General features: G+C 36.7%; 1 protein-coding gene across 4 annotated transcripts; it reads left to right on the top strand.

Annotated features, from left to right (window-relative positions):
* The first annotated feature begins 30 nt into the window (after positions 1-30).
* On the top strand, positions 31-27726 carry LOC121861494. 4 transcript variants are annotated; one of them, XM_042359287.1, is made up of 6 exons: positions 31-250; positions 3065-3199; positions 9066-10599; positions 20020-20202; positions 21391-21579; positions 23147-27726. In XM_042359287.1, exons 2-6 carry the CDS (start codon positions 3074-3076, stop codon positions 25144-25146), a joined length of 4032 nt encoding a protein of 1343 aa, XP_042215221.1. In that variant the 5' UTR covers positions 31-250; positions 3065-3073; the 3' UTR covers positions 25147-27726. The 4 variants fall into 4 exon arrangements, with proteins under 4 accessions (XP_042215221.1, XP_042215219.1, XP_042215220.1 ...); XM_042359285.1 differs by having other exon boundaries at positions 32-250; positions 21388-21579; XM_042359286.1 differs by lacking the exon at positions 31-250 and adding an exon at positions 261-624 and having other exon boundaries at positions 21388-21579.

The raw sequence follows: 27726 nt of genomic DNA on the forward strand, positions 1-27726 counted from the left end.
TGTTAGATACTACACACGTTAAATAGACAGCGGTTGAGAACTTATTACTGAAGATATTAAGTAATCTGTAGTGTTTTCCTATAGTGTCTGGGCAGCTGGACAGAAAACGGAACTTTCGCCTCGGTATCTTGCTGCTCCAGGTTTTTACCAGATCTAAAAATGGCCGTCGTAGAGAACGTTCGTTTCCTTCTCATGAGCGAGCTTCTATGCTAGACATGTGAATTTTTCAATACATTTCGCAACACAACAAGTAAGTTTCATAGAGCGATATGGCAGGACAGTAGCCTCAAATATTTGGAACGTAAATTTAAAAGGAATTAGTGCGTTGTATGAGGATCATATTGTTGTGTTTTGTGGCTGTTATGATGAAGTCTTACTCTAGTATGTAAACAAATGGTGAATTTAGGTGAAGTTATTTACCTGTGGCGTAGCTGTGAACTCATAATAAAGTGTTACACACTCCCAGTGCACAATACGACCTGTATGAAATGTTCATTATACTGTCAAAACAATTTTTATACTACATTGTACTCTCCCACAAGCAACATTTCCAACTTACCCTCATAAAAAATATTCAAAATATTTACTGTACACCTACAGATATAGGTGAAGTGTATATTATACGTGAGTATTAGCAGCTGTTGTTTAAAGCAGTGGTAATGTTTTACTTTAATTGTATATTTTTATGCTTGTGGAACAAAATAAATAATTTACCACAATCCTTAGGGTTAAAGAAGAGATTTCTTTGAACAGAAATATTGTGTCTTGTCCAAAATAAGTGTAAACATCCGAATACCTCAGGTGAGTGAGTGTTATGACACAATTCATGTATGACTGCATGACCTGACCTAACAGGTTAATGATTTTGACCCCAGGGAAATTCTGCCTATTGTTTTTTATATTACCATTTCAGTCTTAGATATGATTTGTGTCATGGAAGAATCAAATGATAGAGAAGTTTGGGAATGTCTTGATGTTAATGGTGGAGGAGATGGTTAGCAGTAGAAAATACTTATGGAATTGCACCAAAATTTCTGGAGATGTTAATTTCATGATACTAAACAAGATATTGTAAACGGCAATGTCCAGAACTTGTGATAAACAACCTAACCTAACCCCCTGGGATATTAAGTAGAAAGAACTTACCTTGATACCAGATACCAATGAAAGCACTCTTCTTGAAGCAGCCTGGTGTAATTTTACTTTATTTGTGGACATAAGACTGTGATTGGTTTTTGCACTGAAACACATACTCTACTTCTTGTTCACTGTCAATTCTTTGCCACATTTTGAACACTTGCACATCCTGCAAACTAGTCATGTTGACAGATGAACTCTAGGAGATGGTCTTCATCCTCCACAGGCACAGATAACTTATGAAACAATACCAAACAAGACTCCATAACTAGGCACTTGAAAAACACAATGGCTAACTTGTTTCTCCTCTTGAGGAAGAACAATAACTATAGTAACATACAGTTCACTTGGAATCCAATTACAGTACACTCCAAAGGAATTGAAAATGTATCCAAACCCATAATATGGGATTTGTATCCAACTACTGTATATGATTTTCATCCTTTATACATAGAATAGGTTCAAGAACCAATTACATGAAGAAAAAAGGAATTTGCACAGACAAACATGAAAACCAGGAAAGTGAAGTCTATAAAATTGAAAACAAAAGGTAATCAAGTCAGTGTTTATGGTTTTAAAACCCCTGATGTGATGCACCTTTGTCACTTGTAAATGTTTACAAAGAATAGATTCCAAATTAGTTTAAGAGCAGACGTCACTACACGGTGCTACGAGAGAATTAGCTATCAGCTGAATATTTACAGTAAAAAAATTTATTTCTTCTCATACAAAGCATGAAGACATATTATTGCCATATGATCAAGTTTTTGCCATGTTTTATCCTGTAATCTTCTTCTTTCATTATTGTAGATAGAGGGAAAACTAATTAAAATGAAAAGGAAAAGTTGTATTGTTTTTATGACTTACTATCATCCAAAGAACACCTTTGGGAATATGAACGAATTTCTTAAATTCATTCAGGTGTTAACTGTCTGCTCCACTATTGCTGTAATATTTTAATTAATTTATCATTTCACCATACAAGGGTGTGCTACCACAGCATTTTTCCTTGTGTGTTTGTTCTGAAGGGCATAGCTCATAGCATTAGGTGGGATAAAGTGAACTATAAATGAACCTGAACACTTATTGAAATTGAGAATGGTGTGCTTTATTTGTGTGTTCACTTTGGCTAGATGCTGTATGATGATCCTTTTATAATGTCCATTTTTATGGTTATGCTAATATATGAACCTGTGTACTGTACGTAATAGTTATTGATGTATAATACTGTATTAGTGTTTAAGTATTGCTGTATAATACAGTACTTATGATGCGTTCTTTATTAAATCTTAAGATATAATAAATGTAATATTTCACATTCAGTGAAAACTTAACCCAAGAACAATCAGCTTAAAATAAAATCAACTTAGAATATCATTTGTATTCCTGTTAACATGTAAGGTAAAACAGTCCAAATATTACTGGTGTTAAAGTTTCATGTTGCCTTAAAAAGCCTTGGCCTCATTGTGTTTTAAATGGCTGGCTTCAGCTTCATGATGTTTTAAATGGCTGGCTTTGAAGCCAGAGACTTGGCTTCATCCCCATGCCTGGATGTCATTGTTTCCATAGATGTTCTGGACTGGATGTGTGGCTCATTTCCTCTACCCATGATGGTGACACAGTCCTCTCCCTGCCAAAAAGACAGATTTCCAATGCAGTTCATTTAGAATATATTAGTGTAACAGAATGCATGTTAACCTACTTGTGACATCAAATTTTGGATCCCTCCTTGTCTTCTAGACTTTAATGGCCATTATATTTTTAATATTGGTTAAGTAAAGGGTTTACTGTTATTGTTTAGCAGATGAATATTCCTCACCCCATGAAGAAAATAAGAAAGGGTACTCATTTGCAGTTTTTTGGATGCCAGGAGTTTGAGTAACCTAACATTACATTAGTAAGATGTTCCATATTTTTACTCTTTCAGATAATTACAATGAAGTGTAAAGTAAGTGACTCACCAACCAATGGTGTTGGGCGACCTCGCACCTGCCCCATGACTACCACCTCACCTGACAAGTTAAACAAAGATGAAGCTACACATAAGACCAGAAATAACAAAGTAAGAGGATTCTTTACACTGTACAGTACATACAGTACAGTATGTCTAATTATACATGTCTCACATTTTGTAGTAGGATGGATCAAGGGTACAGAAATGTCAAAGGAATTGAGGAAACACTATAGATTGCTAGTGACGGGGAAGGGTTAAGATAACAAGGAGAAATGCTTCAGTAACACAGTAACTCATATTTACAACATGTCTATTTCAGTTTGTCACAGTAGATAAATTGTGGTTTATAATTGGCTATTGGGGAACTTTAGATAGTAAGAAACTCACTGAAACGGAAAAGGAAAATCTAAGCTATAAATAATACTATACCAGTACAGGTAATTGGAAAATGTGTTGCAAATTGAATAGACTAATACTGTACTATACAATAGTGTTCTGTGTTATCATCCAATTATGAGTACAGGTACTGTAGTATGCATTTTAAAAGATGCTGATATTGGATAAAGCATTGACGACTGCAAGTATTGAGATAGAGTATATGTGCTAACAGTTGCGAGTGTCATCATTGGCATTTAAAATATAATTTTTTACTTATAAAATAGTGTAATTGACCCTAAGACCCTCTTTTTCTTATCCTTTACTTAATAACTGTGTCATTTGGGAAATCAAGGTTCCCCCATGTACCCATTTTCTTGTGAAATTGAAGTTATAAAATTTATAAGCCATAAACACCATATAAAAACTTTGTACTTGTACTTATCAGGGGCAGTGAGTTATGAGTCTGTGAAGTGAGATGGTGAGTAACTGGCAACTGCTGAGGGCTGGTTGTTTTTTAATGCAAAAGGTGGTTGTGGTGGTGCAGCGGGTGTGTTTTTGTGGTGCAAAGTGGGTGGTAAACCCTTTTGTAGGTGGTGAGCCAGGCTGTGGCACCATAGGTGTGGGTGAGGGGCCAGTGAGGACAGGAGGAGGGTGATGAGGCATAAATAATTACAAATAATTAAAATTATGATAGCAAGTTGATTTGAGGCTCCACCAACCTTGTGCCTCACTTCAGAGTATCTACCAATCATCGACTTTCTATTAAGTTCAAGGCGCTAAATGCCAATTGTCCTAGGATGACGATGGCACGACTTTGGTAAATCAGTTGAAGACGATGATGGCAGTTAAAGGGTATGTGATTGCTGCCTGCGAGTTAGAGAAGTACTGGTAAGTTAGCTGTAGCGACAGTGGCCATCATCAGTGAAGTTAGCTGTAGGAACAATGATTATCATCGGTAAAAGTTAGTTAAAGGAACAGCAGCCATTATCGTGAAAGTTTGCTATTAGGATAGCAGCCTTATCAGTGGAAGTTTGCTATTAGGACAGCAGCCTTATCAGTGGAAGTTAACTGTAGGGACAGCAGCTATTATCAGTGAAAGCTAGCTGTAGGGACAGTGGTTATTATCAGTAAAAGTTAGCTGTAGGGACAACAGCTATTATCAGTGAAAGCTAGCTGTAGGGACAGTGGCTATTATCAGTAAAAGTTAGCTGTAGGGACAGCAGCTATTTTTCAGTAAAAGTTAGCTGTAGGAACAGCAACCATTATCAATGAAAGTTAGCTGTAGGGACAGCAGCTATTATCAGTGAAAGTTAGCTGTAGGGACAGTGGCTATTATCAGTGAAAGCTAGCTGTAGGGACAGTGGCTATTATCAGTGAAAGCTAGCTGTAGGGACAGCAGACATTATCAGTGAAAGTTAGCTGTAGAAACAGCAGCCATTATCAGTGAAAGTTAGCTGTAGGGACAGCAGACATTATCAGTGAAAGTTAGCTGTAGGGACAGCAGCTATTATCAGTGAAAGTTAGCTGTAGGGACAGTGGCTATTATCAGTGAAAGCTAGCTGTAGGGACAGCAGACATTATCAGTGAAAGTTAGCTGTAGAAACAGCAGCCATTATCAGTGAAAGTTAGCTGTAGCGACAGCAGCCATTATCAGTGAAAGTTTGCTGTAGGGACAGCAGCTATTATCAGTGTAAGTTAGCTGTAGGGACAGCAGCCTTTATCAGTGAAAGTTTGCTGTAGGAACAGGAGCTAATATTAGTGAAAGTTAGCTGTAGGGACAGCAACTATTATCAGTGAAAGTTAGCTGTAGGGACAGCAGCTATTTTTCAGTAAAAGTTAGCTGTAGGAACAGCAGCCATTATCAGTGAAAATTAGCTGTAGCGACAGCAGCTACTATCAGTGAAAGTTAGCTGTAGGGACAGCAGCCATTATCAGTGAAAGTTAGCTGTAGCAACAGCAGCCATTATCAGTGAAAGTTAGCTGTAGGGACAGCAGCTATTATCAGTGTAAGTTAGCTGTAGGGACAGCAGCCTTTATCAGTGAAAGTTTGCTGTAGGAACAGGAGCTAATATTAGTGAAAGTTAGCTGTAGGGACAGCAACTATTATCAGTGAAAGTTAGCTGTAGGGACAGCAGTCATTATCAGTGAAAGTTAGCTGTAGGGACAGCAACTATTATCAGTGAAAGTTGGCTGTAGTGACAGCAGCTATTATCAGTGAAAGTTAGCTGTAGCGACAGCAGCCATTATCAGTGAAAGTTAGCTGTAGCGACAGCAGCCATTATCAATGAAAGTTAGCTGTAGGGACAACAGCCATCATTAGTGAAAGTTAGCTGGAGGGACAGCAACTATTATCAGTGAAAGTTAGCTGTAGTGACAGCAGCCATTATCAGTGAAAGTTAGCTGTAGCGACAGCAGTCATTATCAGTGAAAGTTAGCTGTAGGGACAGCAACTATTATCAGTGAAAGTTAGCTGCAGCGACAGCAGCCATTATCAGTGAAAGTTAGCTGTACGAGTAGCAGCCATTATCAGTGAAAGTTAGCTGTACGAGTAGCAGTCATTATCAGTGAAAGTTAGCTGTTTCTTCCAATCCATATTTACACTTGGGCAGGGGGGGCGAGTAAGACATCCTTAGCTGCCAGTTAAGGGCTAGTGCCTCCCTTCTACTCATAGTGAATACTGTACAGTACTGTACCTGCATATACAGTACTGTATGTTTGTCATTTGTGTGGATCTTCCTATTTCATCATTCCTGTGCTGGCTGTTGCCAATATGCATCACTTGACTTGACTAACAGTGTCCCTATGTGCAGCTTGTAATCTGTACATTGCAGCTGGTATCTTCTGTAAAATATCCCATTACAGTGCGTATACGTATTAATGTTGCACACATACGTTTGCTTTATAGGAAACATTTACCAAATAATTGCATATTATTGTTTTATAGGCCTACATGAAGCAGTTGACAGTGTGTATATTATTAACTCACCTGGCAAATGATTCTGCATCTGTTATCTATTAGGTGTCGTGTGTCAGCAGATATTTCTTTAAAATCTTATATTGAGTTCAATAAAATTTTGCTTGTGAATACTTCATAGTTGTTTTTAATGATAGCCTCAGTAAATTCGAATTGTAGTTAGCTCATGATAATTCATGTGCAAAAGCTTTATTTTATGCCTTTTTTTTTTTTTTTAGCTATGTAAACCTTTTATTTGCAGTAGTAATCAATATCTTTTTATATTTTCTGCAACTATTGAAGCTTTTGAAGTGACTGTGTCATACATGATAGGAATAATAATGCAACTAAAGTGTGCTTGAATGGTTTCCACTTTAAGAAAAAGATGAATGTGTTAGTAGAGCACCAGTTCATTCAGGATAGAGAATTTCTTGCATAGACTTGACAGTATTAAGCTAACCTAACATCATACAGGTGAACCTCTATTTTTGATACCCAAGTCTATGATAATTCGGTTTAACGCCGCTGGTATATTAATGCCACTTCCCTATTTGCGATGTAAATATACTCGCTTTAACGATATTCGTCATTCTGCCAACTTGCCCAGTCGGCACATGGAACACATCACACTTCATTTGTCAGCTGAGGCATCATCTAGATTCTAGATGAACGCTGTCTCATGGCCATCAGGTGAACTACAGTCTAGGCGTTGTTTCTTCTTGGTTACATGTGTGTAAGGAATAGAGTTCAATGTTCATCGGTCATTATCGGTGTATTTTTTTTTTTTCCTTACAATGAGAGGACATCACTAAAGTTCACATTGTACTCTGTTTTAGTGACTGTGAAGTTCTTTCGCTCTGACAATGAAGTGCTTTCGCTCTGATTCCTCAACCCGACAATGGGTGACCTGATATTGTATCAGAAGGTCAGTAATTTGAGACCACTAATCCCTTCACCCAACCCCCACTGCAAATGAGAGAAGAGTTTATATACAATGGTTGGACCTGACATTGCATCAGGTCAGGTCAGTAACATGAGACCCACTAATCCCTCCACCCCACCTCCATCACAAGTGTTAAAAGATGTGAAAAGTGATTACAATTACATATTACATTCAGGAGATTGGACAGTATACTCCTACTGTAGGCTCAAGACGACAGTAGTAAATATACATTATTTTGTTTATTTATAATATATTGTACATGTACGGTGGTGTTTGCGTAAATAAAAGCAGCTCGTGTCAGTCCGTGTGAGATTGTCGCTGGAAAATTCCACTGAGATATACAGCTCCAAACTTTTAAAAAAAATTAGTCAGAATTATTCTAGTAAAAAAATGGTGTTTAACTTAATAAGAACTGATTTTATTGACTCCGGTATCAATATTTCATAGGTTTTTCATAAAAGAATTGAGTCCCCATCATTATATCATGTCAAAATACCCTGTATTCTATGTAAGGATCTTTTATTGGGAAAGTCTGGTAGAGAATTTATTCAGGATCATTATGGTATCAAATTCATCTCTATCACAATTAGCAGATGCTAGAGGATAGTAGGTATTGAAGTGCGGGAGGATGGGAAGCTACCTTGGGAGAGAAAGTGACCGCAGACCCCCTATCACCCCTTCAAAATGCTCACCTTTCACTCATTTTACTATAACTCATTCATGATACAATATTGTTTATTTATTATTCATTAATTAGTAAAGATAAGTTGCTGTAACAATCTGTACCCTTCATATATAATACTGTATTATACAGTATCTTATAGGAAAACAATAACTTTATCAGGAATGCATCTCCATATGTGCAATGGTACCAAATTAATTTTTCTAATGCAATAAGAGCAAATGTTGTGAATGAAAGCCTATAAATATTTTGCTAGCCATAAATATATTTGCTACTTTGCTTTCATCTTCACTCAAGACATCTTCAGGTCATGAGACCCATTAATCCCTCAGCTTGACAATGGGCGACATGATATTGCATGAGACCACTAATCCCCCGCCCCCACCTGACATTGATCAGATCAGGTCAGTAATATGAGACCCACTAATCCCCTACCACACCTCCATTGCAACATTTCTTAGATTTTTCGTAAAAGAATTTAGTCCCCATCATTATTATCTTGTTTATGTGACTGTGAAGTGAGCAGTGTCTGGCAAGCGTTTTGCTCACCATCTTTAAGGCCAGGACGAAGGCTACACCTTCAGTCTCCATTCTTCAGACTCCTCAAAGATTGTGTCGGGCTCCATCTTAAGAGTCCCCATAGCCTCGAATGGGACATGTGATGTTGACTAGACTTGTTCATAATGATGTGGTGAGTGTTGTTTAATTGTGTTGTAGTGCTAGTAGTATTCTAGGAAAAAATTCTTGGTGATACATGTGGGTTTGTGACTGGCCAGGAACCTGTCCCATTGATCACCTTGCTATAATGAACCTGATTTACGATATTTCGACCTGCGATGGGGTTTTCATGAACCTAACCCCATTGCAAATAGAGGTTTACCTGTACTTTTCTCAGTGGTTTTGCCAAATAATAGTCAACACATTAATTTGTGAATTTATTTCAAATATTTTCAGGCAATATGCATCATAATAAATTGTGAACAATTACCATGTTTTTTTTTGTGTTTTTCTTTTTCAGAGTATTAAAAATGAAGGCAGCGTTTTACGAAGATCATCTAGACGAGCAACCATTGAGCGTAGAGTGTGGTCAGTTCCCAAGAAGTCTTCAAAACTTACTTCCTCAAATGTTAAAGGAAAAAATGTTCAGAAACAAATAAAAAAAGTTAAAGAAAAAAAGACAACAAGTAAAGTGCTTACTAAAAACTTGAATAAAAGTAAACCCTCTCAGGGCACTAAGAGGGGCCTCATCACTCCAGAGGAAGCTGGCAATGCAAGAAGAAAGGTTAAGAAAAAAGAAGGGGTAAGAGATGTAGGTATCAGTAAAGATACTCTGCCCCAGGACTCAACTAAAGCCCTTATAAAAGAGGAAGTGATGCTCGAGTCTTTGGAAAATTCTCTGAAAGAAGATAATGAAACCCACAACAAATCCCAAAACAGTGTTACATATATAGATAGTAAGTCTCTTATTGATTGCAGAAATGTTTGTGCTAATACATCTAAAGATTTTGATGATGATAATGTTCGGACAGGCATTCCTTGTGTTGTGCCCACACAAGGTAGTTGCAAAAATTTAAACTCAAGTACTTTATGTCATGCCCTAGTTGATAGTGATAGAGGGCTCGAGGAAACTTTATTTACTGATGAAGTTTGTCTTCACAAAGCAGTTATCGAAGAGATAATTCCAGACTATGAAATTTCAGATTCTCAGACTGATAAAAAAACTGTTGACTCCTCTGGGGTAGAAATTAGTTTCACAGATGGTGTTAATTCCAGTCAGGCATTTAGAAACATAGAGGATGTACTTGGTCACTCATACAGTAAAGTGAAGTCATTAGATATTAATATATCGGGTGAAGATTCAAGTACCTGTAGTAATAAATCTGGTAAAGATTCTGACATAGAGGAAAAGGATAATGACATTGGTGAAGGAATAGCACAATATGGTGAACAAGCTGAGAATCACAATTTTGCAAATCCTTATAGTGATCATCAGGTTATGAAAACACAAATTGAGTGTAGAGATAAATTATCAGAGGGCAGAAGTAAAACTGAATTGAACAAGGGAGAGCAAGAACTAGCAAACTCCTGTAAACCTCAGTCTGAACCCTGTGTTGAAAACAGTATTCGAAGAATACATCAGGATGATTCTGATGGTGAGGAACACAGTGAAGTGATAGATCAAAACTCTACAGAAAGTGTTTCAGAATATCCTGTAGTTACTAAAGATAGTTTGTTCAGCATTAATAATAAATTCACACCAGAAAAGGACAATTGTAAATTATTAGGTAATGTCACTCAAAAATTTGGTACACAAAGTGAAAGCAACACAGTTGTGGTACCCATGGAACACAGCATTGTGGAGCCCCAGCAAGACAGTGAAGAGGAGGATCATGTCTCTCTGAGTGTGGCACTGGCACAGCTTGTTGACACTGGGTGTAGCGGTGAGGGAGAGGACACCGAGACTGTCACCATTCATTCGGCTTCATCTGTGGTACAAGTGGCTGAAGAAGAAACAGCCCGGACAATAGCGACGCTCGAGGTTAATACAAAAGGTATTTACTGTATTTATTTATTTTTTTTTAATAATTTTTACATAAAAAATGATAAGCAAAGTTGCAGCAGTGAACTGCTTGTTGATAAAGGATGCTTTCTTCATGAGTTAGAATTTATTATTTTTAGCTGTAGGTTAACCAATATGACTCGCTGAGTTGATGGATCACTTGTCATCATTCATTATTCATATAAGTTAGTTTAAAAGAATACAGTACAACAGTAGGATCACCATAGACAGGGTGGAAAAATATGGTATTAAAAAGGTAATATTTTTTTGTTACCAAATATTTATTTTTTTATTTTTTTATGGAGCTGGGATGCAATTATTGTACTGTACTGTAATTGCATTTATCTTTCATATTTCAATCAATAACTGTGCAGTGCTGTGTAGTACAGTATATTTTCAATACTGTACTCTCTGAACTAGCTGAAAAAACTACCGTACCGTACTGTATACAGTTTACATTCCTGGTTTTCTGCTTACTATTGAAATGTTTGTAATATACAATATGATCATGTTTTAATGCAACTTGTTTAAGGAATTTTTATTATTATTTTATCATCAAATTTCCCTTTCACCAAAAGGTTTTTCAAGTACTGTACAGTACAGTACTTACTGCATACAGTACAATGAATTTTGTGCAATGTGCTGATATACAATCTTCATTTTAGGAGTCTATTTGACCTCAATTTTGTTGTTGTTGAACTTGTCATTACTCTTATATGGGGGATAAAACAAAGAAATTGGTAGGTGTGGAGTCCCTCAGCCACAGGGGGATTGGTTTAAACCAGTGGTTCCCAATCTGTAGTTCGCTGCGGAACCATATTATGGAGCCGGCAAGGATTTATTAAAACGTTGTAAAATAATTTAGATTCTTTGTCAGAGTGAAAATAATGAAAATAATAACTGATACAACTATAGAGAGAGAGAGGGGAACTCTTGTTTGTCCTGAATCTTTCATGTACAGGACGTGTGTATTTACCACAAAGTGGGCCCAGAGAGAGAGAGAGAGAGCGCCAGCATGATCCAAGAGTAAATGTGAAAGTATGTAACTTGTAACAGTTAAACAGTTAGACTTGTGTAAAATGACAAATAACTGTATACTGTATATGATTTATTTATTTATATATACTGTATATACAGTTTATATATTTTTTATTTATTTATTTTATTTTATTTTTCATGTAGATCCAAAGTTTTGGTGCCCCTTACTATATTTACAATTACGGCCCAGAGTGTATGAAAGGTTGGGGCCCACTGGTCTAAACCAATGGTTAAACTATTTAATAACAGTACAGGTGCTCCTCTACTTATGAACGAGTTACGTTCCTGAGGCTGTTTGTAAGTCCAACTTTACTCTTGTAGATACCAAACATATTGTAAAAAATTAAAAGATTATGGATATTTAGTACAACTATACCCTTTAATACAGCCTTAAAACCTGGCTCTCTCTTCTCTTAGGTAATGTTTGTTCTATCTGAAATTTTCTTAAAAATAATCCAGTCTCATCCACATTAAACACCTGTTCTGGCAGGTAACCCCCCCTCAGTGATGATGTTTGTATCTCTGAAAGTTTGTAGGTTGAACGTTCTTGAGTAGAGGAGCACCTGTAGCGACATGTACCGGTAATACAGTTATTAGAATGTCTGTTAGGTTTTCATAATTGCTAAATAATTTTTAGTTTTCCATTGCACCAAGTATGGTTGGTATTTGTTTAAAAAATATTTTTAACAATTATACTATCTTCTTTTTTTCCTTTTTCTTTTTTAATATGAATCATTATAAAATTCACAGGACTCCACACCCAGTAATTTCTTTTTGTCCTCCATATAATAGCAATGACAAGTTCAACAAAAAAAATCCTGTCAAATTAAGTTCTAAAATGGATATACTGTATTGCAATCAGCACATTGCACAAAATTCACAATTTACAGTATTCAATACTGTACTTGGAAAAGCTTTGGGTGACTCAAAAGCAAATTTGGTGATAAAATAATAATTATATAAATTCCTTAAACCTGTTTGATTATTCTGTACAGGTATTAAAATGGACATTTGTTACTCGGGTGGGCTCTTTGTAATGTACGCCTCAAAAGTTAAGAATAATTATTAGGTGTATTCAGTACAGTACTTAAAAGCATTTATGGTACAGTAAAAGAATACTTTGTAGTACAGTATACAGGTTCTTTATTCGGAAAAATTTTTTCAATACTGTAATGGAGTAGTCCCCGCAAACGAGAGTACGTACTGTATGAAATTTTAAACTCTAAAGGAATTTCATAAACAAATGTGTGTATGAATAGTGTATTTTGGGGAAAAAAACCATACCGTATATCCTCAAGTTTTTATGGTAAAATTATTATGCCAAAAATAGAGGTTCCAGTAAATGATAGCTACCTGGTACATGATTCCATTAGGCTTGCCTTACCAGTAAGCTTCTTTATTCTGGTCTTGCTTACCAAATCCCAAGATTCTTCCTTCATGCTGCTGCAGGAAGAGCAGAACTTCATACACTGTATATGATGCAGATGAAACATTACAGGTAATTTTCTTTTTTTTTACATCTGTTGACATAGCTTGGAAATTTTCAACCATTCCATACTTATGAACTATATGCTATGTCATGGTTATTTTTCAACTCGTAATTTTGGTTATACTGTATATTAAATGTAACACTTAAATAAGCACACCACCACCCTCAGCTGTGAATTCAAATGAACGAACTGAATGGCAGGAGCGATTACCTTGGGGGAGGGCAGTCAGGGCTCACTGCAAGGAGTGGGAAATGGTGGAACGAAAGATGTGGGTGGGGGGTCGATGTGGGAGGGAGGTTTTGTTATAATCATTGAGTGAGAATACGTCTCTCCCCATTTCCAAGATGGCTGCTTCTACTAACTCTTGGGGGCATGCGATTTGAAATTTTTTTGGACCCAAATATGTATAAGCATAAGAAGCTTTCGGCAAACGAAAAAAAGGTATATTTATTTAGGGAATTCGTATTAATTAATTTTTCTATCTCACCGTTTGTTAAGCAAGGGATACTTGTACATGTGAAAGCTTATACACGAGTTTATACGGTATGTGTAAGAGTTGGGTCTGTTAGAATAGGTTCATAATTGCTTTGTATGTCTGGCAGTTGCACTGTTTTTCCAAAGCAGATGCACCCATAGATGTAGTAAGTGTCTTTTTGTTTAATTTTACCCCCCCTTTTTATATTTTGCCTTAATTAGTATTATTAGACTGACTTATTCTTCTATTTTTATGAGTATCTTATAATGACAGTTTTTGATGGAATACAGAAGAGTAAAACTTCAAAAATACTGTACAGTCGACCCTCATTAATTCGGACCCCTTTAATCCGGATTTCGGATAAATCGGACGAAATCTGAACTGTCCATATCAAATTTCTGGTTCTGGGATTGTCCCAGTTGCAATTGGGGTTGCAATTTCAAATTCTGTCACTACTAAGGAATAACAAAGTCTCTGGTGCACTCTAAGATTAAGAGAAAACGGACGACACAGGCGTCCTGAAGTGAGAGAAAACGGACTCCTATGATGGGGCACTCAAATAAAGAGACTTGGCTACATGTTTTGTTGACTACCCACTGTACGGTATCCTTTTCATCACTTTGTAATAAACCTAGTCATGCCTCTGTGAGTTTCTGATAATTACCATAACATTATATATTTATATATTTAGCTGTTGTACAAACACAAGGCCTCACACATGCCACTCAGACTGATAGACTTGACAGGTTTTACCAACCATAAAGACAGTTGAAGCTTTAAACATCACTCACAATGGATCTTGAATATTCCGACTGTAATCAGACATACCTAAGTTGCCTCAACAATTGCAACCCCAGTTGCAATATCAAATTCTGTGTCACTACTAAGAAATAACAGTCTCTGGTGCACTCTAAGATTAAGAGAAAACGGACGACTTGGGCGTCCTGAAGTGAGAGAAAACGGACTCCTATGACGGGGCACTCAAATAAACATACACATAGCTGTATAATGCAATATTATGCAATATTAACCCCTAAATCAGTTAATTCGGACAATCGGCTAAAACGGACACCCTTTCTATTAGTCCATTTTAACGAGGGTTGACTGTACTGCAATGTACAGCAAGACCTCAGATATCCAGAATGCATCAGGAATTGAGTGTGCTGGATAATCATTTTTTTCTGGATGCTTGAGAGTTACTCCGATAAATACACATCTCAAACCTATTTTATATTCTTCCATCAACACATGACTACTCTCACCCTTCTCCAGTCTCTTACATATACAGTATCCATCTTCTGCCTTAGTGTAAGCACAACGCATTTGCGCTTAGCTGTAGCTCCTGTCTAAGGTTTGCTGGATGAATGAGGCAATGATAGCAATTACACCAGCTCAATCATGCAAGTTAGCAGTGTGTTTGACCAACCTGGAGGACACACACAGTGCCTCTAGTGGCTGGAAATGGAACTACCCTGTACGGGTGAAGCAGTGCCAAATTCAAACTGATTTTCTTAATTTTTTAAATGTGATTAGACATTACTTACTGGAAATTTACCGGACCCAAAAAATCCCGGTTGCATGTGTGTTATGAATGGTTGAATGCCGGATATCTGAGGTTATAATGTATATACTGTACTGTATTCTAGTCATCAAATATTTTTCAAATGCATGTACAGTACTGTAGTAGAAATTGAGTATCCCTTTATTTATTTTACAAAATATATTACACTATAACACATTCTGGTTGAATTAATTTCCTGTAATTTTTTTAAAAAATTGTGTTTTCATCCTATTTAGAATGTATTTCATCAATTAAAGTACAGTAATGTATTAGTATTTTTGAGCAATAGTGACTCAGTGAGTAAGTGGGGTGGCTACTCCTGGACCAGAAGGGGCATGGCTTCCACCCTAGCCCCCAACTTTGAGAGTGTTTAGTGATGACTATTGCAGGTAGAGTAGAAAGTTATGTAGCGTGTTATATATTGGATGAAAATAATTAATGTATTTATAAGTTTAGAGAAAGGAGTAGAACTGGATATGGTAGATGATGATAAATTGTTGTTTGAGGAGCATATACATGATGAATCATTTGATAAACCAGATCCAGTGAACATTCTCTCTCTGTTGGGGGGTAAAAATCAGCCACAATGGTGATGGAAACATGAGGATATTTAAAACTGGTTACCTTGGGTGGTAAAACCACTCGAGCACTCAAATATCCCTGCATATGCTTGATGAGATGGCATATCCAGCTGCATTTGCACTCAGTGTTAAATTATTTGTACTGACACATCTTGAAAAAGGTTTTGGTGTTTTTTTTTTTTTTTTTCTGCTGCAGATATTGTTGGATTCATCATCACTTCTCATTTCATAAGCATGTCAGTGGCCTTGGAGATGATTTCCAAAGTGGAACAGAATTGGCAGGAATATTGCATGTTGTGCACCTCAGTCTTATTTGTTGCTCTGCCTTATCCTGGATTTCCCTCGGTCTAACTTTTTCACCCAACACGGCAAGGATTTGAGCCTTTTCTTTATTGACATTTTCTTGGGACCCATGAAGCCTATTCTTTGAGATAAAGATTAGGCTAATATGGCAATGTGTATTTTTTTTTTCTGTCATTGGAATACACCGGATACTGATGCAACTGTCCCTTGGATATAGCTAAATACACAGTGATTACCAACGTTCATTTGATTTATGTATTGCTGTAAGATTATTTCTCTAGAGGAAAAATGTGGTCATTTTGGGTGCCCTTCTTACTGGAAAGTAATGTGATTTTAATGGAGTTAACCTCTCTCACACCTTCCCTTTTCTTAAACTGAGCTGTCCTCCACACACACACACACACACAGTAACTGTAGCTTTTGTACTGAGGTAAGTCACTGGATGATTACTTGGTATGGGGAGCACAATTCTGAACTTCCCTAGTACTCCTGGTCATAGCAGGAAATATCAACCCCTTGCAGTCTTTCAATGCAAATACCCTGTAGAGTCGATTACAAGAACAGTTTATCTATTTTAGTAAACATTGGGTAGAGTGATCCAGTGCCAAATTGCATCCTTAGAGATGCATCTGCCAGTCCATGAGGCTAGTGGGTGGAACTTAGGCGGTTGATTAGGCTATTCCACTGTTCCCTCATTTCTGTTTATAGAAGGGGTGCTCTCGGTGCAGTATGAGATGTGGCTGAGCGGAAGGGGTTACGCCAGCTCGGGAGGGCTTAGCAATGCAATCTACTTTGAAAGACCATGAGAATATTAATTATGTTCACACATCCAATATTTTATTTTTCCTATTTTTTGGGGGGGGTGGGGGGGGGGATACAGGGTACTGTAATATAGTGAAGAAAAATAATACTGTACCGGACCACCCGAGTAATGACATGGATCTTGGGGGAAAAATAAATAAAAATCTGAAGCCATATTTTGCGTGTCATTGTTATTGCTGTGGAACACCGTGTGGTCCCTCCCGCTTCACAACAACAGTCTATATGTGGCTATTACTCAGTGCAGGCCTGTTATCTAATGACATAAATAACACACATTGTGAGAACAATGTCCAAGCAAGTACGTTCAATAAAGGCCCCAAAGAGCAGAATGGGTTTTACCATGAAGAATAAACTTGAAGTGATACCCATGGTAGACAATAAATGCTCTGTTCCCGAGATAATACAGAAATCTGGAGCTGAATATGCTGAACTCATATCGTAAAGGTAATCTGCTTCATCTCCACTGTAAGTGAAAGTGGGTCCCATACACACCCAAATAATCTTCACTACATAACACATGTTGCTAGGCATCTGTGGCCTTGAGATGGCTATGCATGTTACCACTGTTTCATTTAGTGGAACTGTAAAAGTTGTAGGAAAATCATTTCATTACTGTACCTTAATCTGACTTAGAAATAGAGCAAAAATAATATAAAACTATAAAAAAGAAAAAAAGTATGAGTGTGAACAGTATTCTGACGTCATGGTATACACGGCGTAGCAGCCACACATCGCTCAAGTCAGCTGCATCTGACTGGCTGAACTGCTCAACTCTTGGCATCACCTTTAGGATGGTTCAAGGGCAGAAGGAGCTTTATTTTTATGTACATAAAATATGAGGCGCTCAGCATTAGAAAGGGGTGAAGTGCCAAATTTAAAAAGCGGAGAAAAACGTGTTTAAAGATTTTTTAAGTTCAAACAACCATAACTTTGTTATTTTTTAAGCTAGAGGGTTAATTTATCCTTTTATTGTACAGCTCAATCCCTCTCCTAGCGAACTGTGAAAACTGGAAGTTAGTACTGTGAATAGTTATTATTTTATCGCCAGTTGAATGAGAATAATTACCCATAATGTATGGGTGTTTGATCTTCATACCAACAATAATCACATTTTTCTGCAAAATTTTCTTATTGTGGGCTAATACTGTAAAACAACACACACCTTACACCAACCTCCCAACCCCCCCAAAAAATTAAATAATAATAAAAAACTCAATTGCCTATCAGTATTTATCTCTCTGTCCATATTATTAGCCAAAAAATTTTAATACAGTATTTAGTATAATAGTGTGTAATAATAAGGAAACCACTACAGTCATCCCCCACCATTAACCTTTTCCCTCCCCCCAACGTAATTAACATACGAATACAAAGGCGGAGAAAGTTTGCATAGTCTTTGGTAAAAACAGTATTGTGATAATAGTACAGTATTACAATCTTACCTTGTTTAGTTCCTTCGTTTTATTATCCCTAAAGATCGTAGTAAGTTGAGGTTACGTAAATCCTGAGGAGTCCATATAATTTTAATGGCCTCGTCATAATCAAATTACTTTAATGCTTGGCAACCTCCTGTGCCCACTCGTCAACCCTACGCTGTCTCATCCTGCCTTTTTCTCTATAGGGCCTTGGGGGGGGGCTACGCTCCTGACCCCTGCAATCTGCATCACATGATGCTCCACCACTACCACCAACACAGGTTCCCCACATCACCAAGTAGCTCATCACCAACATTCTCACGCACATCACCAGCACCATCTCCAGTAGCACTTGCATCACCATAATCACCACTATATTCACCACCAAAATCACTATCACCAAGCATGGCTGGGGTGTCCAAATGAGCACTGTCATCACTAAATACACGCTCAGGATTTAGGGCTTCTGAACCCACACCAGAAGGCCTGGCTTCACTCGAGTTTTGCTCTAAAATCAGGCAGACTTTGCACAGCACTTCTCACACCCGTGGAACACGAATAACGTCAATGTTACGCCAAATAATTTTAAAAAATAGCAGTGGAAAGTACACTGAACCGCCTTTTGCTATACAACGCGCCAAATCTAACAAGGAAGCAGCATCTGGGCGTGGGGATTGGCCAAGGAGCTGTGACATAGCAAGGGAAATCAATTGTAATTGGCTGACTCATGAGGTAGGGTCCGTAAGAGGCGCACTGTCATTAGCTCGCACTCCTCTCACTCTGAACGGGATGTAGCCACCTTCATTTACTGCGTGCACAGCCAGATATGTAGCTCCTGGCCTGAGGCAAAATGACACCCTATTTTTGAAGGACTTTCAACCATATTTCTATTCTTGCTAGGGGGATACATCCAACGCCAAGATGTAGAGGAAGGGTGAAAATAGTGATATCCATAAAAAAACGCATTTTGCCCGGGGTGGCGCTTCATCCCCTTCTAATGCTGAGTGCCTCATATGTACTGTTGTATTTTATGGTGTGCAATACTGTATATTGTTTTCAGCATTTAATATAGCATTTTTTTTTTTTTTTTTGAGTACTGTATGTAAAATACAGAATAATTAAGGATTGGAAACTACAGAATTCCCTTTTACTCACCAAAATTTACCTATGACAACAAAGTTCTCGAGAACGAATTGGATTTCACGAACATATCCACTTCATTGCCAAAGTTATACTGTACACATCCACATCATCCACTGTACCTCACACTGCATAAGGCCATCCATTCCCCATATGTATTGTATATACGACAGGGCTCAGGAACCTTAAAAAACCTTCCCTGCACCTCTGAAAGCTTCTTGAATCTAGATCCTTACCTACATCTATTAACACTTTAGTTAAAAAATACTGAATCTATTGAAAGTACAGGTCCACCACCAATTTTCCGGAAACGGATGGTCCGGCACCTCTTTTAATCCGGACATAAGTATGATAATTTTACTTGAACTAATTTATTATGAGCTTAAATAAGCCAATCTGTGTTAGTGTAATATAATGGCTCTTGTTTTGAACAGTTGTTCCTCCCTGTTGATATGGAGGTTTGAATAGCGGATTCCGTCTGGTGAATGACATTGCCGTGGCTAAATTAGTCTGGTACCCTGGTACTACAGTATATGTGCATTTATAAAATAGATCAGGTCATTATATACTCTTTTTGACCTTTTCAGATGAAGTAAGAGAAAATTGTCTAAGTCAAGAGGAAGATGTAGAAGATGAAGAAGGTGAATTAGTCATCAAAGAAGAGGAGGAGGATGAGGTGGAAGGAGAGGGTGAAGATGATAATAAAAATGAGGGTGTTGAGAGCAGTGATGGTGACATAGAGGAAGATGAAGAGGAACTGAGTGTGTTAGGTGAGAGTAATTTAGAATAGAGTGTAAATACTGTATGACAGTATTTTTCTTATTTGTTTTATTTGTTAGTCTTATTCACATACAGTATTATCTATGGGCTGGAGCAGTTAGTAAAAGCTCCACAAGGAATATAAGAAAGAAAATTATAAGTTAGTCTGAAATTAGACACTTCTCTGGAACTCTTCATTATCTCTCTCTCTCTCTTATTTAGTACAATATTGGTTGTATAGCATAATGTGTGAAACATATCATGGCCTGTACTGTATTGTTTGTCTATATAATTTAGATTTTTCAGATATCCTGTACTGGTACATTCACATTATGTTTTTAGTTAAGGGTCTATGTTCTTTTGTCTAAACACTTCAAGTTACATTAGACTCTAGATATCTTGGGCATTGTCTCCTTAATGCCACATAATCACCCTTTACTATTTTTACAAAATAGGTCCCTGTGACTGAAACTTGGTGAGTCGTGTGTATTTAGGAAGTAAATGTCACAACATGGTATAATCCCCAGACTTTGTGTGTTTGACCTGATGGTGATATATATCATGGACATGATCATCTGAGGATGCCTTATCATTTCTCTTCAAGCTACAGTAGTTTGTTGTGGCCTACAATCTGAGATCATAGGTCATGTTAAGGTTTAGGGCATGTTTAACTACTGTATATCTCTAAAATAATGCACTGTTTAACTCCTCAAATTTCATGTGAATGATCATTAATGATACCAATTCACTTCCATAAAAGAAAGTGCCTGGGGAAAAATCCATCCACCTCTGAGTTGAATTCATTGTATTCAGACCACTCTTGTTATGACTAGTACATACAGTATATTCCTCAAAACACCCTTTTGTAATGATTTTTCCTCAGTATTTGGGTCAGGTCACATATACAGTATGTACTGTACTGTACTTGCACTATTTTGATCATAAAGATAGAGATTTAATTTAATACAAGATTTTATTTTATAATTGTTAGTTTTTAGTATATTTGGATGTTCAGTAGTATTTATTGTATTAAACAGTTTGTTGTACTGAGAAAAGGTAATTACAGTACTGTACCCTGTATTGGCCCTGTTTTATCTGTAGTTTTTGTAATATGTTCTCATAGTACCATATTCAGGAATTTCAGGTAACACAAAATTAAAAAAAATAAATAAAAGTTACAGATATATCTCTTTCAGCAGATGGGAAGAGAAGCTATGACATCCAGAGTTCCATTTCCCTGGTCAGCTCAGAAAAGTTATCAGAAATATGTTCTCCAGAGAATAACTGTGAAAGAGAAGTTAAGAGTCCTACTGATGACCCTCACTCACCTCCACAAAGACCAAAGAAACAAATTCCACCTTTAATCAAAATCAGCTCACGGCCACCAGGTGAGGTCAATCTATTGAGTTATAATAGATTTTCCAAGTTAATACAGATTATATTAAGTTATATTAGAATGATAAAAGGGGCTAAGTTAGATGAAATATGAATAGTTTGATTTGATTTTAGAGTGAAAACTATGTTTTCCCTTGAAAAAAATTCCATTGTGTTAAAACCTGTAAGAAAAAGAATGGCATTAAATTGTTATTATAATGACATGATTCATGTATGAATGAGCAACTACCGTATATACTCGTGTATACGCCGATCACATATGTAGTTCAACCTCTGATTTATGGGGCTAAAAAAGCCTGAGTTTTTCATATATCTTTGGTATAATTCGACTCTAGCTTTTGATAAATACTTGGTATTATCCTCAACATAATTTGTAGCAAAACACCAAATTCACACCAACTCATCTTGGACGTCACCACCACCACAGTTGACACTATGAACAGTGTTTCCAACTCTGAAACTGAATTCCCACTAGTTACCAATTCCAATGAGGAATAAGATAAAATAATATATACCAGTAAATATGGAGAATAAATCAAAATAATACTAATAAAAATATACTGTACAGTACAAGTACCTGTACTGTCATTTGGCTGCTATCCGACTAATTTGTGAGTCATTTCACTACACCTGGAAGACAACTCAGAACAGCTGAGATCGCACACACTCCCACCTACCCCAATGAGCGTGAACTCTGAACACATGAAGAAAGTTTATTCCCTTTTATAGTTTTTAATTTATATGTTTTGTTTTTGCACATTATTTATGTAAAATAGTGTATCCATGTAACATAGTAAAAAAAAAAATTGAAGAAAATTACATATACCTGTATATAGTATCTCCCGAAAATTACAAGTTAAAAAAATAATCCATAACATAGGTTACAGCTCGGCCTGGAGTGGTATGTAGATGGCTAGGGGAATGTGGCTATAGTGTAGTGACAAGTCTTGTGTTACTATTATAAATACAAAAATAATATAAAATACTGGAAAACAAGCAATAATATTAAAAAAGTAAAGAATATTATCACTGATGTAAGGTAATGGCCTACACAGTAAGTCAAAGGGCTGAAGCAAACTCACAACACCCTGTACCTCATTTACCTGCATTTATAAACCATACCACCCACCATTCTTATGTTATTTAACTATTTTCCTACTTGAAACAACATTTGTATACAATTTCGATGAAAAAAGCTAAAACCATTAACAAAAAGCTGAATGAGAGTTTAACACAACTGCACAGTTGTGTACAGGTACTCGAGTATATACGGTAATCACTTTCTGTAATTTTTATTGGTTGGTAAAAAATGCAGAAAGTGGACAGGTGACACGTAATAGATAGATTATTTGTCTGATTCTTAGTGGAAAAGCTACATGGGGGATTATTGTTAAGAGATATAATTACCGTGTAACGGTAAAGAAAGATTCAGAATTGTGGTTGGGTGGAGGAGGGTTTTACACACTTCCAAGGTAAGTACTGTAATGGGAAAATATTTACATAATGTATGGGGAAAACTATGTAAGTGAATTTTGTTTTTATTGTACAACTTTTTTTCAGCTATCAAAACTCCTCTGAAGTGTCCTGAATGCCCCATGCAGTTCTGCACTGTACGGTCACTTCTGTGGCACTTTGGAACACATGGAGCACGGTCGCGAGAAAACTGTTTGCCTCCCATTCTTCTACAAGATCTGATTGTACCATGGGATAAACCCACTATGTCTTTATTTATATCACAGTCTCCAGAAAGTGATAAAAATGTAGAGAAGGGAATGGGCTGTGCAGAAACAAGTTTGCCAATATCCTTGTCAGATACAGCGGGGAGACAGGAATTGACGATTACACCACACGTAGTGAGGACAGAGGACTATATGGGTACTAATGGAGATGTCATTCTCAAAATACCAATACCCAGGCTTAAGCCCAAAACTCACACTCCCCCAACCTTAAAGAAAGACAAATTTGTCAACATCTTGCCAAAAATGACAGCCAGTGATGGACAAACTACCCCCCATTCCCCACAAGTTAATCCACAGCCTGTTGTTCGAAAACTTTCAAGTTCTCCTACTCCACAGATAACAATACAACCACAGAACAGTAGATCTCTTGATGTGGTCACAGTAAAACCACAACAGGTTCCAAAAATCACAATCAGAGCTGATAATTCTGCACAGCATGTTCAGATTCACCCTGTAGTATCATCTCATTCTACAGTCCAAATTCAACCTTTAGTATCATCTCAATCAACAGTCCAAATTCAACCAATAACATCATCTCAGTCAGCTGTTCAAATTCAACCATTGGTATCATCTTCACATTCAGCTGTTCACATTCAACCATTAGTATCATCTTCACAATCAGCAGTCCAAATCCAACCGCTAGTGTCGTCTACAGCATCAGCAATTCAAGTTCGACCAGTTGTCACAAGTACGAAAGCATCCTCTTCTGCTCCTAGTCACATTGCCTTGATTCCTATGGACAATTTAACTGCAGTAGGACAGAACCTAAGCCCAAGAGCATCCAAAATGAATCATGCTCCAATAAGTATGATGACACCAACTCACCTGCCTGTGAAAACCTCCACTCCGGTTGATGGTGTCCTAGAAAAGGATGGCTTGGTGATGATAAACTCTAACCTCGCTTTACGAATTGTGTCATCATTACCTAGCACTCTAGATACAGGCACTAGTACTACCAATACAACCACCATCCGGCCTATTGCTAGTCATTTGACAAACAACCTCACCATCTTGCCTCAAATGGAAGGGAGTAGTTTTGTTAATACACAGAAAGAGGGCACAAAAAATCCTGATATTCTTACCATTGTGCCTCAGGTGGATTTAAGTAAAAAGGTGTCTTTGTTAAAGGCAGCAGCACCAATTCCTAGTCCTCAAGTTCCAAGTGGTCCAAAGTCGTCATCTGCACCTTCTCAAGTTGTAAAATTGTATCTTCTACAGCCCAAAGATCCAAAGAGTAGTGATAGTGGAGTGAAATTCAGTATTGCAGCAGATTCATCAAACATGGTTAATGGAATTGAAGTACCTTTACCATTCCCATTTGAGAAGAACAGAGCAAAGTGTGAAAATTTATACTCTAAAGATTTTGAGGAATCAGAAGATGATGATGAAGGTATGGTAATTGACGATGAGAAGGAAGGAGACGATGATGTGATGGATCCACTCAGCTTGTGTGCTGTAACAATGGAAGATGAAAATCTGGACGCTTCTAATAGTGCCAATCAAGCCAGTCAGTTCAGTCCCAGTACTGCGACTGTTTCAAATGATAAAGTCACTATTAAAAAAGTACCCGTCAGATCAAAGGGTAAAAGCATCCAGGGAGTTGATATTGTCAAGTATGAAGCCAGGAAGTATGTGTGTTGTTATTGTAACAGAAGATTTGGTTGGTCAACAGATTTGAAACGGCATGTTATTCTTCATACTGGTGAAAAGCCATTTCAGTGTAAGATATGTCCAACAGCATTTACAAGAAAATTTCTTTTACAAAACCATATGAAAAGAATGCACCCAGACAAATGTAAAATGTCAGACCTGTGGCCTTAGAAAACATATGGCATTTATGGTCCTATAATATTTATGAATTTCTGCCAGTGATTTATTGGTGATTTTATTGTAAGTTGTACTGACAAAATAAGAGTGAATAATTGCCAGTGCTGCTTGAGGGCATTGGAACTCAATAGAACCATTATCCATTCAAATTATGGCAAAAAAAAATTACATTTGTTTATACCTAATGCTAGTCAACATATCCTTTTGAAAATAAGCAAAAGCAATTTCATGAATGTCATTTTACCTGAAATGCACTGTAAGGCAACATTTGTAGCAGTCCTTACATGTAAAATTAAAAAGAAATCCTTCAGTAAACAAGTTGACATTTTATGATGCAGGGGAAATCTTGAGCATTATTTAATTCTAGTCTTTAAGAGTTTAGGCGCATGTGCGCTAAACACATAGACACACACACACACACACACACACACACACACACACACACACACACATTTAGAATGTGACACTAAGGCAGATATTTGTTTTACACCTAAAATTTCAAGATGAGTGTCAATAAGTTTTATTAGAAGTGATAATGATTTACACCAGGGTTTCTGCTCGTCACATTGAGAAGACTATATTTTTTCACATGCACGTTTGACCGAAGGTTATGCTGAGAAGAGGTGATGAGGAGTGAATGTCATTTAATTTCATAATGTGTGAAAAGGTGTGTAATCATAAGTGAAAATGATATATTTAGAAGCAAATTCATGAATTGGCTTCGACTTTGTGGTGCTCTATATTGGAAACAACCATCTTCATGTTACCAAAGATTCTTCATCCAAAACTGTTTATTTCTCTTTTATTATCATAAATTTGTAATTATTACTGCTCATGGTTTGATTGATAAACTTTTGTGCTTGTAGGAAAAAAATCCATTTGTAAATTGAAAAATGGCACATACCTCTGCAATTATTATATTTGTTTTATATTTGCTTTTATGTATTAAACTACAGTATTTGTTTTGTGTGTGGTCTGATATTTAAGTAGTTGAGTGTATGTTTGCTTTCTCTTGGACTAGTAAACCTGAACACAGAGTACAGGAAAATAATATATACGTCATCATTTGAGTGGATCAGAACCAGTCTACTATCTGACATTCCTTTCCAAAATTACTTAGGTTCATAGAAGTTAATGATACATAAAAGATTCTTTTCTAGCCCTCATTGGTATTCAGTACGTGGCACCATTACAAATACAGTACCAGTTTAAGAGAAGAGTCCAAAAGCTTGGGAGGTAACGTGTTTAATTCCGCAGTATTTGTCAGAGAGCAGTCTCTGGCTCTGACCCATTCATTTATTATCGGGCTAAATTGAATATATATTACTCGGAAAAGGATTGATGATGGATATATCATAAATTATTATTATTATTTTTTTAAGGGTATTACTTGCATAGATATGGAAGGTTGAATATTTCCAGTGAATGAGTCATTACAGTCGTCATCTTATATGCAGTAGAATGTTGAGAATTATCTAAGCTGTGCTGTCTGCCTCAGTTATAACACATAGCAATGTTCTCACTCTTACTGTGCTTATAATTTTCATCCTTATTTATATTGGTTTTATAGATAATCCTAAAATAGTACATTTTAATTTGTTAAATTTTTTGCCTTAATGAATGGACATATTATGATAATGTATGAATTCATATGAGAGTAAAAGGTTATATTTTTCTGCCTTGCATTTACAAAGTCATTTGTAATGAAGTTGTACATCCATGTGTGGTCATGTTATAAGTTCATGTCAAAGGTGGATCCTTCTTAACTTTGGAGAGTGTTTTTTATGAATACAGTTGAGTCTTAATAATTCACAGGTACCTCTATTACTACCTCTTTTAATTTTCGCAGCCGAGCGCTGACTGCTGTAGTGTTTGTTTATGTAAGAAACCATAAAGGTTGTGGAAATATCAATTCAATGCTCCTATTCCCAAGCGCTCGGTGCCCCTCCGCCTCCTACCTCATTGATACAACGTTATACAATTTTACCATAATACCCATAATTATTTAGGTTCATTTGTTGCCTGATTAATACAAATTATCATAAAGTAATAACATTTTCACCCTGCAAAAATTGCAAACTCAGTCCAGATGAGTTATTGTGGGGTACAGTATTTAATTCATGTTTTTTGTTGACATGTGTGGTCACAGCCAGCCCAGCACCTTCCTGTCTCCTTGTTGGTGTGTTGGCATAACTCACACTAAATTATGAGAAGGAAACTACCTGTTTATGTAATATAAAACTACTTTTTGCATTACTATATATCTATGGGTGACAATTTTTTAAGTACACTACTACCGTAGAACATCGATTTAAAGCGATTCAATTTAAGAGTATTGATTTAAAGTGACGCCCACAATTAAGGAAAAAAAATTTAATTTAAAGCGAATCTTTCCTATTTTGCGTGAGTCAATCTGGCGCATAATATTCTAAAATTTGTGCCTAATGTCTCTCTGGGCACGCTACACTGTCCTAAGGGCAAAGCTGTACTGTACATGTACTCAAAATAATGTACTAAATGATTACTAAAATTTTTGTCTAGTGCAAACTATAGCATGATTATATTCAAATTAAT

This window comes from Homarus americanus, unplaced genomic scaffold (assembly GCF_018991925.1).
Source record: "Homarus americanus isolate GMGI-L3 unplaced genomic scaffold, GMGI_Hamer_2.0 scaffold24260, whole genome shotgun sequence".
Classification (NCBI taxonomy): Eukaryota; Metazoa; Arthropoda; class Malacostraca; order Decapoda; family Nephropidae; genus Homarus; species Homarus americanus.

Coding starts and splice junctions, on each gene's coding strand:
- LOC121861494 (XM_042359285.1), top strand. CDS start 3,074: ATGAAGTGTAAAGTAAGTGACTCACCAACCAATGGTGTTGGGCGACCT. Junction 3,200..9,065: donor ATAAGACCAGAAATAACAAA/GTAAGAGGATTC, acceptor TTTCTTTTTCAG/AGTATTAAAAATGAAGGCAG. Junction 20,203..21,387: donor AGAGGAACTGAGTGTGTTAG/GTGAGAGTAATT, acceptor TATCTCTTTCAG/CAGATGGGAAGAGAAGCTAT.